The 11,553-nt window shown below is 51.8% G+C and overlaps 4 protein-coding genes across 4 annotated transcripts in view; 3 read left to right on the forward strand and 1 right to left on the reverse strand.

Moving 5' to 3' along the window:
• Positions 1-1,307, forward strand: part of MONBRDRAFT_28912 (uncharacterized protein) — a gene marked incomplete at both ends in the record, with an annotated part of 5,826 nt that extends 4,519 nt beyond the window's left edge. Inside the window, 4 exons of the mRNA XM_001749278.1 lie at positions 124-389; positions 498-609; positions 700-803; positions 882-1,307. Coding sequence (XP_001749330.1) covers positions 124-389; positions 498-609; positions 700-803; positions 882-1,307 — 908 coding nt within the window. The remainder of the gene's footprint in view (positions 1-123; positions 390-497; positions 610-699; positions 804-881) is intronic.
• A 195-nt stretch (positions 1,308-1,502) lies between these two features.
• Positions 1,503-3,023, reverse strand: MONBRDRAFT_38690 (uncharacterized protein). Its single transcript, XM_001749347.1, has 4 exons — positions 3,008-3,023; positions 2,693-2,920; positions 2,385-2,541; positions 1,503-2,282 (listed from the first exon to the last, which is right to left on the reverse strand). Exons 1-4 carry the CDS (start codon positions 3,011-3,013, stop codon positions 1,582-1,584), a joined length of 1,092 nt encoding a protein of 363 aa, XP_001749399.1. The 5' UTR covers positions 3,014-3,023; the 3' UTR covers positions 1,503-1,581.
• A 3,706-nt stretch (positions 3,024-6,729) lies between these two features.
• MONBRDRAFT_11535 (uncharacterized protein) lies at positions 6,730-7,585 on the forward strand (the record flags this gene model as incomplete). The annotated part of the gene is made up of 3 exons (XM_001749279.1): positions 6,730-6,846; positions 6,969-7,319; positions 7,529-7,585. The coding sequence occupies 3 exons, from the start codon at positions 6,730-6,732 to the stop codon at positions 7,583-7,585; spliced, it is 525 nt and encodes a 174-aa protein (XP_001749331.1).
• Positions 7,586-11,025: 3,440 nt separating this feature from the next.
• Positions 11,026-11,553, forward strand: part of MONBRDRAFT_11537 (uncharacterized protein) — a gene marked incomplete at both ends in the record, with an annotated part of 2,054 nt that continues 1,526 nt past the window's right edge. Inside the window, one exon of the mRNA XM_001749280.1 lies at positions 11,026-11,497. Within this exon, the coding sequence (XP_001749332.1) occupies positions 11,026-11,497 (472 nt within the window). The remainder of the gene's footprint in view (positions 11,498-11,553) is intronic.

An 11,553-nucleotide genomic window follows, 5' to 3' on the forward strand; every position in this document is an offset into this window, starting at 1 on the left:
GTGTGTGTGTGTGTGTGTGTGTGTGTGTGTGTGTGTGTGTGTGTGTGTGTGTGTGTGTGTGGCGAGTCTTGATGTTGTTGTGTTGTTTTGTACCTCTTTTCTTACTCTTGTTTGATCCTCTAGCTGGCCTATCGCGATTCGTGGCGCTACCCCATACTGAAGGTTGTGGGCACTCATCGGGCGATCACGAAAGCCTGGTCATGCGCACATTGTCCAGCTATGCCGCCCACCCAATGGCCGGGGCAGTTGTGATGCTTGAACATGGTTGTGAGAAAACCCACAACGGACGGTTTCAACAGCTTTTGAGCGAGGACCCCTCGGTGTCTTTGGATCGTTGTGCTTTTGCCAGCATTCAACTGGACGGTGGCCTCAACAAAGTGACGTCACGCGTACGTCTCCCTCTGCTTTTTCTTGAAACACGCTCTCCTTGGTTTGTTGCTTTGTATCTGCCTTGCATCGCAGCTCAGTCGTATTGCTTGATTTTTCGTCTGCCATAGGTGGAGCAGCTGCTCGAACAGTTGGAACTATCAAGCACCAGCGTTCCTGTACGGCAGCCAGCGGCTGTCTCCCACATACGCATAGGCATTCTCGCCACGACCCCACTACCGAGTACGTAGGAGTTGATCACATGACGAGCTATGGTAGTATTTTCTTCAACTGATGCCGCACACGATTGCCATGCATGCTTTGATACAACAGCTTCAGTCCAAGCGGCGCTTGGCCTGGTGGTGGCGGCCGTGACCCTCGAAGGTGGCACCGTTGTCCTCGCGGGCTCACATGTGGTACGCGGCCACGTGTTGCAAGTGAGTGTGCGCTTTGCTGGCATTCACTGCGCTGTGACCCAGTGATACCCTGACGTGGCTTTGCTTCTCGTTGTCTAGCATGTATTCTCCAATGGCGACGACGCCCAAAATGCAACCCTTGGCTATGGCCAGATGGTGATGGAGCGTGGTTTACATATCATGTCAGCTTCAACCATCCACCCTGTTGAGTTGGCAACGGGCCTAGGGGCAACAGGAGTTGACGTCATGCTGGCTATTGTGAAGCCACACCAACCACTGCCACCCCACCCGCTTATCCCGATCATCCAAGCAGCTGTACCTGGGTGTGAGGCATCGACCGACATTGATCTTCAACTTGATGAGACCATGCCGACCTCTGATGATGCCGCACTTGAACATGTATGGGCACAGCAGCTTCTGGCTCGTGTTACGGCAACTTTGACTCGAACGTGCGTGCCCCCTCTCTTTGGCACAGATCTCACGGATTTTCAGCTGAGTCGTGCCGCCATGGCTGTGTCAATGTAAAGGCGATGCACGGGCCTTGGTCGCCTTGGCAGCAATCTGCTCGAGTCGGGTGCATTACCCTTCTCCTGCGCCTTGATGCGCATGCCATGTTTGGACGGCGCTTTTGTGTTTGTTGTGTCGCTTGCGTCGTGCTGTTTGCCATTTGAACTCGGTGGGCGAGCTGCATACGTGGGCTGAAAAATAAAAAGACGGCTTGTCTCCCAGTGCTTCAATTGATGGCCGAAGACATGTTGCACAAAATCTACCTGCGCGCTCCCAGAGCGTCGAGTGGCCGTCATGAGGCATCTTCACTCAAGCTAACACGGCCCACACTAGAATGCGCCTTTTCTTTGGGCTGCAAGTACGAGGCTAGCACTGCCAGTCCCAGAACGCTGAGGATGACGATGAGTGTCATTTCAACACCCACATGCACGCCCACAAGCGTGCCCAGAAGTTTTCCACCAATAAACATCAGAATGACGCCGAGCCCGAGCCCAAGATACTCAAACTCCTGCATTGCCGCGGCAAGCGCAAAATACAATGCCCGCAGCCCCAAAATGGCAAATATATTGGACGTGTAAGCAATGAAGGCATCTTGCGTGATTGACAGGACAGCCGGGATGGAGTCCACAGCAAAAATCATGTCGGTTGACTCTACAATCAAGAGCACAGCCAATAAAGGCGTGGCTTTGTAGCCGCTCAATCCTACCCAGCTCAAGCCTGAACGGATCGTTTGCATGTAGACACGTTCCAAGCGAGCCAGCACTGAGTCACCCGCAGCCGTGGCGCCACCCAGAGCCATGCCAGCATCAGTTCCAGTGGAATCCTTGACAAAGAAGCGGCCCTCTCGATCGTAGGTCTGAGACATGGGCATGGCTTTGGCAAGAAGGCGAAGAATGACGTTCTGGTCACTCTCACTTTGACCTTGAGTCATGGGCAGAGCATCGCCATCCCCATCACTAGCCAGGTCATTGCCCTTCGCATGGGCCTCGGTTCCTGATATTGGAGTCCAAAGCGATTGGAGAGATGAGTAACCAACGAAATGAATAATGCGAATTTAGAGCACACAAGCACACGACACCGGCACAAGCTCCATACCACCAGAAAAATGCTCCTGCATGGCTTTGAGTCCGGCATAAATGAGGAAGATCCCGAAAAAAGAGAGTAGCCATTCAAATTGTTGGACCAGCAATACGCCGCCAAAAATGAAGCCAGCGCGCAAAACAATGGCAGTCCCAATACCCCATGTCAAGACCTGCAAGGCACATGTACGCCCATCCACGCAAAAAGAACAGGAGTGAAAAAAAAAAAAAAAAAAAAAAAAAAAAAAAAAAAAAAAAAAAACTGGGAGATGCTGCGTTCACAATAGCAGCGAAGGAGCGTCAGTAGCAAAAAGAAGTACTTACGCGGTGTTGCTGACTGGTTGGCGTTTTGAAATTGGCAAAGATGGTTAAAAACACAAAGAGGTTATCAACGCTGAGAAACTTTTCCAACAGGTAGGAGGTTAACCAGAGTACGGCCGGACCACGACCACGCCAAATGAAAACCGAAGCTGAAAAGGTCAGAGCGAGCCCAATCCAGACCGCGCTCCAGGTCAAGGCTTCGGTCAAGTCCACTGAGCGTTTTGCGCCCATCTGGGCGTTGTGCGTTCATTCATGCCAATGGTATCAAGTGAGCACACCGGGGCGTTCGACAATTGAGAGTGCTGGACATGGACATACCATCATGTCGATGATGAGCATTATGAGGATGAAAACGTTAAAAGCCACCCAAAACAGGGTCTGTGTGCCTGGTGCCAAGCCTTCAAGAAGCGAGGTCTCACGTAAACCAACAAATACCTAAGCAGTCGGTGCAGAACGTGAAACGACGCGCAAAAAAAAAAAAAAAAAAAAAAAAAAAAAAAAAAAAAAAAAAAGGGCAGAACACGTGGACGATTCATTCCATCGACTGTGCGTACTCGGCGAAGCGCGGCCATGTCTTTGTCATTGGCACTTTCATCAAAAACAATTTGGCGCACAGGATGTGCGGTGATAATGCCCACGAACACCTGTGCAGCAAAAGCGAAGCCCAAAGCATCAAAGCAAAAACCCGTGATGGGAGATGAGCAAGAGGGCAGAAGGAGGTGGCGCAAGCTCTTTTGGAGGCTTGCAAAGCATAAATTAATGCTGGTCAGAGCAGAGGGACAGCGCAGCACGTCGAGCCTACGTCGTGCTGTTGGCTGCCGCGGGGAATATCGCGCACTCGACCGATGAGAAGGTCCTCGGCGCCCAAAAAGGTTACTGATTCCCCATTTGTCTCGAGATCGTGGCACAAGGAGATGGCAGCAGCAAAGATCTGTCGATATTCAGATCCGGCATGGTAAATCTAGGAAGTACCCATGCGAGTGATTGACAGGGTGAGGAGGGTGTGTTGATCATTCCAATGGTGTAGGCATAGACAACAAACAGCATGATCTGACTCGGACCACAACAGGCTTCAAGAGATGGATGGAAGTGACGGCACCGTGCAACAGAGGTAATTGAGACTGGGGACTGGAAGAGGATACGAAGCGATTCACCTTGTTTGAAAGGCTTATGAGAACGTCGTCGTCGCCGGGAACGCTACTGAGTTGCAGAGCATGGTGTTCGGTACCGGTACCCTCCTCATCGACGTTGCGGTAGACAAAGCCTTTGTCTTGCTCTTTCGAGGGCTTGGATAACGTCACCGAGGCAGAGAAATCAACGGCCGAGGCAGCAAAGGCAACTTCCGGACCAAGAAAGGAGCCATCCTCGAACACGTGGTCCTGATGTTGGAATTGGCGTGAATTGCCCAAAACTTCGGGCTCCATGGCCAGCACATCGACAGCAAGGCCGTAGCGATGACAGGCCTGCTTAAACTCGTGCTCGTCGAAAAATTCCTGATAATCTGGCAAGGGCAAGGTGTGCCGGTCGCCGTTTGAGTGACTCGTGGCGAGGCCCACATTGACCATGCTGCCGCTGAGGAAGGCCATCAAAAGGAGCCATTGCCACCGCACCGCCATCCTGGATGGTTGATTTGGGCAACGGGCACAATGGGGACTTTTCAACTCCACATGGGCCAAGCCAACAACAACCGAAACCAACGATCACACCACTGCCACTACCGTCCCCCTCGTCACCAGAATGGCAAAGATCTGGAAATACCAGAACTCCAAGGGATCTTTCAGACGCGAAGCGAAAGTCCAACGAGGAAAAAGACGCCCGACAGGAGGCACAACCGCCGCCCCGCCGCCGCCAAATTGGCCACCGGACGACTGCGCTAAACTGTCCTTCACACACACACACACACACACAGATTCCTATTTAAAGCACATTGTCCTATTTTAAGCACTTGAATGGGTTTTGGAAGCTATTTGTGAGGTTAATGCTGAAAATTTTGGTGATCCAAGGTAACACCCACTGTGCTTCATATTGAGTTAAAGTTGTTATAGTTGCTGTTTATAACTGAATCTTGAAACACAAATTTCTGATTTGCTCGTCCTGATCAGGATGGCAGGGTCAGCAGGGACCTGGTGGAGGGCCAGACGGGCAGGGCTTTGGGCTTGTGGGTTGCCGTTGCTGCTGTTGTTAGCGGACAAGTTGTCTTGGTGTGCTGGCGATGGTACACCAGTGGCGACCGGAGGCTACCCGCGTGGCGCTGAGTTTCGATCGCGCGAGCTTGTTTGTTACGAGCATAGCCTCGATGTGCGTCTGTCACTCCCTGCACCTCCTCGACCTCTTTGGCAGGGATGGAACACTGCTCGCGGCCGCAACCGAAGACTTCTTGGCGCTCAATTGACTGTGCTACGAATAGGGCAACTCAACGCTCAGCCTGTCAGAGCGCATGGCTAACGGGACATGGCACGCCTTGGGCCCGGCCCTCAGCATCCGGGCAGATCCTAGCCAACAATTTTCAAACTGCAATCTTGGCGTACGTACTTGATGAACCAAGTGCGGGGCAAACATTGAATTCAAGAGCCTGCGTACGGGTCTGAGGCTGAGCTTTCCTCCTTGTACTCAGGTCTCACCCGACGGATCGACTCTCTTCTTGTCCTATCGCCACCATTTCAACTGCACCCAAGATAGTTGTGTGCGCTACACGATCCAGGTGCGCCCTCATTGCGCTCACTACACTATAGCTACTGGCACCATTCAACCCCGCAATGCTCCGCTTCCATCAATCACCAATTCACGCGCCCATCCAGGTTGCCTATTCTGCCGATGCCAGGCAGTTTATCTCCCTTGCACCCGCACCAGCGGATGGCATCATTCCCGTCTGGGAACCATTTTTGTGGACCCGTGAAAATGGCATGATCTGCGTCAGTTTTAGCCAAGCAGCAAACGGTGAGCGGTGTGACCAATAGTCGGCACATCAGCCCAAGCCGTGACATTATTTTTTGCGACGGCAAGGACTTCCGAGCTGTTTTCCTATTGCGATTCTCTTACACAAGGGCTGACGACTTGTTCTGCCGCACAAACATATTATGCACAGCCACAAGTTCGGAGCAGGTCATTGCTGCCAGATGTCTGGAGGCTTGGCAAAACCAAACAGCGGTGTGGGCCCCCACCTGGGTTCAAATTGCACATAGCAACTCGCGAGATGGCATGGTGGGCTTGGCTAAAGTCAACGCCTCAACAATGATTGCTGTGTACGAGGTGCGTTTCATCCTGGTTTCCTGATGAGACGCATGCCCGGCTTATCACCACGGCTTGCATTCACGAATGGTTATGGGATCTCAGGGTTTTCCACAGTCCTGGGGCCACTACGGGGTTTCCTACAGCCTGAGTAACGACGATGGATTGTCATGGGGGCCCCGGACACCTGTGTCCTGGCCATCCAGTGAAGGGGCCAATGCCCCCCAAGTTCAAGTGTGGCAAGGTCAAGTCTATGTGAGTCACCTGGCCGGTCAACCCGTCTCGAGTGAATCTGTCATCATCGCCTCGGCCGACACGGATACCCTTCAATTCACGCGGAGCATGGGTTGGTCGATCCCACGCTTCACCGCTGGCCCCTTGCTTCTGCTGCATGCGTGTTCATCCTGCTCGCAGGTACGGGTCACTGTGCTAACAGGCAATGTTTGGGACTGGCTCTTTTAGACCTTTCATCGCCACCCTCGCTCTGGCCATCCCTGTACGTGGCGCGAAGCGCCGTTCAATGCTTATACACCATCAATGGCACAATTTACGTCGCCCAGGTGTCTAATTGAATATCAGAGCCGTGAGCGTTCTCCTCCTTCGAGGACTACTTGCTTCTTGACAAAGAGGGGGCGGCGAAAGGGTACAGACGCGCTCGATACGTCGCGCGACGTGATTGTCGAGTCAAGCGCCTTGTCTTGTTTTGGTTGGTCGTCTTGGTACCTCTCCAATTTAAACTATTTTATTTTCGATTGTCATCGCAAAATTAAAATTGCTTTTGAGGAACATGGCCGCTTGGAACAGTCAGCGCCATGACGGTGACTCTGAACGGCCATCTCAATGTGCAACGCGTGCAGGTGCGGCCGACGTCGGACGAGCGCGTGATCATCTTTGAACCGCAGCTGGACTTGTTGCAGATTGTTCAAGGGGTGCGTAGATTGTTGGTCGTAACTGACTTGACCGCTCGTTCAGCAGCAGCACGTTTAGAACCAGCGTGGAACCTGATTGGACTGACACTTGACCCTTCTTCCTTGCTTGTTCATCCACAAAGCACGAGACCCAGACCCTTGAGCTCCCCCTGAACTTGGTTGATGTCGTGGTTGCTGAAGATGCCGCGTTCCTCATTTACGAGAATGCATTTGGATACTTGAAGCATTATTCGTCCGCAACGTCACTGACGCCACTACCAGCTTCTGTTCAAGGCCCAGTATTAGCAGCATATGCGCGCAACAACCACTTCCTCAGTCTTTGGACGCGCAATGCCATTATCGAATGCGAATGGCACGCAGTTACGAGTACATTTACGGTCTCTAACCTGACGTCGTTGACTTGGACGCCCAAGCATTTCTCGCTCCATATCCCCAATCGTCCTCTAGCTCATGGGCAGTTTCACGAGGGTGAAGTAAGTTGCATTTCTCACCTGACCATTTTTGGACGCGCACGGATACGATTCATGCTCACCCTGTTTGCGATAATGTTAGGGCCTTGCTGTGATAGACGTCAAAGCCAATCGACCGCTCTTGCTGCTAGAAGAAAAACTCATTCATGCGCTTGAACACGGGGCCTTTTTGCTCCTGATGACACCTTCTCGCATTTTCTGCCTTCCGTCAGACTACGATAGCCCAACCCCGACTGTTTTTCATCGCCCAGCGCCATTGGAAACCGTAGCGAGCTATGCTCTCGTCAACCATCAACTACTTGAGCTGCAAGTGCGTTTGATACTACTTGAACTTTTACTTTGCAGCATCTATTGTCTCCACCACACGTCCCTCATATCCTTGCTTCTCTTGCTGCTTCTCTTGCTGCTTCTCTTGCTGCTTCTCTTGCTTTTGCTGAATTGGTGTGATGCTAAAGGAAAATATGCTCCAGAGTTACGATATCTTAACGCTCAGGCCGGGAAGAATTTTGCCTCTAAGCGCGTATGTTTGCCCATTCCTACCGCGCTTGAGCGCCCTCCTCTTGCAGCGTTCTCGCCCATGTTGCTGCCGGTATGCATACGTAGGCAGCGAATTATGTCAATACCGACTACCTACGTTTTTAATCATCTTTCGCAGCTGCATCCTTTTACAACGCCCCACTTGAACATGAAACTCTCTACCACAGTGCCGTCTCGGGTAGACACATCCCCGCCTCTTGCATTCTCACAAGTCACGACTCGTTTCATGTCGGTCTGCTTGCTTGCGCTTGCTGTCAGATAGAACTCACACTTTGTCCGTTTGAGCCATGTCACGCTGATTTGTGTCTGACCACTCACACGAAGCGTGTGCTCTTAGCATTCACCAACACGGCTGTGCGTTTCTTGAGCAGGACGTGCACCTGAGGAGCGAAAACATCATAGAGCATGTCTTAAATTTTCTAATGTGCTCTCGTGATGGAACGGGTACTGCATCCTGGCCATGTGTGTCCAAAACTCGTCGTCTTCTGCCGCCAGCGTCATTGAGAAACAACCATGCCCCGTGGCTTAACTGCCGTTTCCTTGTGTGCTCGACCGCAAAGTTGCATGACATTGCTCAGGTCAGTGCGCAATCAACAATGAAAAGCCTGTTGACATTCGAGTATCAGCTGACCAGCTGTTTCAACCTGACTGCCAGGCACTGCCACCATCGGCCGCTTGTCATATTATGCTGGCCGAAAACGCGACAAGAAAAGGCCTCAATATCAGGTGTCGATTGGACCCGCTTGTCATCAACTATGTGGTACATTTAATGCGGGCATTTTCATTGCAACTCGTGGATGTCAGGTTATAAAAATCCTATCGCATGCCTGTTGCTCACAACAATTCATGCTATCAACCTTTCATTGACATGCAAGTGAATTTGATTAGCAAACATAAATGCCCGCTTGATATGGAAGTCCGAAAAGCAATGACAGTGGCAAAGTCAAATTGTGCCCACAGTGAAGGGCGTTCTGAGAAGACAACGCAGGTGGAATTACACTTTGTGAAGCCCCACAGAACAAGATGATGGCTGCAACACTGTGCCAGCTGTATTGGTCTGCTGTTCACTCCTGACTCAGGCAACTCCACCAAAGAACAAGAGATGTGCTGGCTTGGATTTTGACTTTGCTTCGCATGGTGTTGTCCACTCCCTCGATTGTGCAGTATGCTTCACAATTGTTTGTGCTCTTATTATGGGTCAACAAGACAGGCGGGTCGCAGACGTCATACGTAAGGCAGCTGCAAGCAAGCAGAGCCATCGAGGACGGATGAAAGCCAGAAGTAGAAAAGTACTTTCCCACTGCTTAAACCAGTGCGAGTACACATTCAGACAACATGGCTGACCAGAGCCTCAGATCGCTCGTCCATGACTCGGCCTGAAACAAGGACAGATTGCCAAAGCATTTGATGCCGACAAGTCTGCATCATGGCCAAGCTGGCCTATTAAAGGTGTATGTCCAGTACAGTGTTATGTGTGTGGACAAGGCGATTGTCACAGAGGTATCCAACCAATCAAAGTGCATACGAGAACATGGATTGAAGCAAGGCGAAGGAACAAGACAGAACAAGACAGAAGGAGGGAAGTAGAACGACCGAGGTCAAGAAGGAAAATGGTACCGATCCAGGGAGATCGCTCCCATTTATAGCAGGTGGAAACACACACACACAGTGGAGACAGAGAATGGACTATCACACTGAAGACAGGTGGAAGCGATATCAGCAATCTGTTGGGACCAACAGATGCCACAACAAGATGGTACAACCAGATGTTACACAACAAGGTGGGACAACATCAAGTACCAGAGGACACACAACGTGGTAAAGTATACCGTCTCAGATTGTGCCTCTAATACTCCCCTTCAAGCTGAAAACGGAAGAGCATGTCACACAAACGACGATGGCTCGGTCCATTGAGCAGCTTGGTGAGAAGGTCAGCAACCATGTCCTTGGTCCCGCAGAACCGGACATCGAGCTGGTTGCGTTCATACCTCTCTTGCACAAAGCGATACTTGACAGCAATGTGCTTGGAGCCCGGAGAGTTGGCTCCGTTTGTAATCATGTGGATCGCCGCCTGGTTGTCACTGAACAACACGGGCTTGAAGACGGCGTGAACCAAATGATCAACAAACATAGTCTCGCTGGCCGCAGAGTAAGCAGCCATAAACTCGGCTTCAGCAGTAGACGTGGCAGTGACCGTCTGTAGCTTGGAGCGCCACTGCACGGGTCCACCAGCGAGGTAGACAATGCAGCCTTCACGAGACTTACGACCAGTTTCTTGAGCAAAGCTCGCATCAGTGTAGGTCGTGAGGCGAAGGTGCTGGCCAGACCGATAAGTCAGACCAAGGTCCTTCGTGCCCTTGACATAGCGGAGCAGGTGCTTGGCAGCGTTCCAATGCTCTACGGTGTAGCAGCTGGCAAAAGAGCCCAGCATGCTGACAGCGGTGGCAATGTCAGGGCGAGTGTGAGTCATGAGGTAAATCAGTTTGCCCAAGAGCTCACGGTAAGGGATCGACGGGTCAATGTCGGTACTCCCCTTGTCGAGGCAAATGCCTGGACTCAATGGCATCGGCGCGGGCTTGGCATCGGTCATGTGAAAAGTAGCCAAGATATCGTCGATGTACTTTGTCTGCTTGATGGTCATGGTATCACCGTTGCGTGCAAACTCCATGCCCAGATAAGTCTCAATCTCACCAAGGTCAGTCATGGTAAACTTTTGCTGAAGGAGAGCCTTGGTCTGATCGAGGATGAGGCTGCTACTGGCAAACATCAGGAGGTCATCGACATAGACGGCGATCCAAATGTGGTATTTTTGCTGAATTTTTGTGTAAAGTCCTTTGTATGATGTCTTTTTCTTCTGTGATCGGTTGTCTTTTCAACCCGACACTGTCTCGTTGGATGTGAGCGTGCCGTGGTGTTCATTGTGTTTGTGCTGTGATGGCTTGTAGTTGTGATGTGTGACTGCCTTTTTATGTGTCTTGTGTTTTAAATGGCCGTATCTCTGGATGCCCAGCGCAAGGTCCTGCTGAAGACATCTGGCCACAGGCAACTCCTCGCCTGCCCATTTGGGCTTTGCAAATGCAAGGGGCCCCGCCTTGACCGCAAAGCTTGGGTCAATCATGTACTACGCGAGCACCCCTACGACGAGCAAGCCACTGATCTGGTCAAGCAGGTGATGGAGGCCAAATTGGTCGCCCAGTGCAACAAGTGTCACCTCTTCTTCGAAGCTGCTGGTATCAGTCAACATCGCTCCCGATGTGGTGCCAATCTGAAGCGAGCGACCGAGGCGTTGTTTCATGCGGCTGGACACGACCTGCTTGAGATTATGCGTGGCGCTTGGCCCCAACAGTGTGTAGGGTCTCGCGTCAGTGTCTGTGAGCTGCTCAAGCTCGCCCGGCATCCACTGATGCAGCGCAGCCGCTACCCATCCAACGCCACCGAGACCAAGCTGATGGCTGCCACCCTGAGCCAGCTGTATTGGTCTGCCGTCCACTCGGACTATACCGCTGAAGAGCGAGAGATGTGCTGGGCTTTGATTTTGGCCTTGCCTAGCATGTTGTTGTCTGCTCCCTCGACCGCACTGTCTACGATTGACCTGCGCAATATGTTTCACGATCGTCTCCGTTGGCTTGTGACGGGGCAACTAGGTCGGGTCGTGGACGCCATGCGCAAGGCAGTCGCACGCAAGCAGAGCCGTCGAGGA

This window comes from Monosiga brevicollis, genomic scaffold (genome assembly GCF_000002865.3).
Source record: "Monosiga brevicollis MX1 MONBRscaffold_29 genomic scaffold, whole genome shotgun sequence".
NCBI lineage: Eukaryota > Choanoflagellata > Craspedida > Salpingoecidae > Monosiga > Monosiga brevicollis.

Bases quoted from the DNA above. Each gene is read 5' to 3' on its own strand.
- MONBRDRAFT_38690 (XM_001749347.1), bottom strand. The intron at 2,542-2,692 runs GTAAGTACTTCT...TGTGCCTTGCAG, and splicing joins CAACCAGTCAGCAACACCGC to GTCTTGACATGGGGTATTGG. The intron at 2,283-2,384 runs GTATGGAGCTTG...CTCCAATATCAG, and splicing joins GCAGGAGCATTTTTCTGGTG to GAACCGAGGCCCATGCGAAG.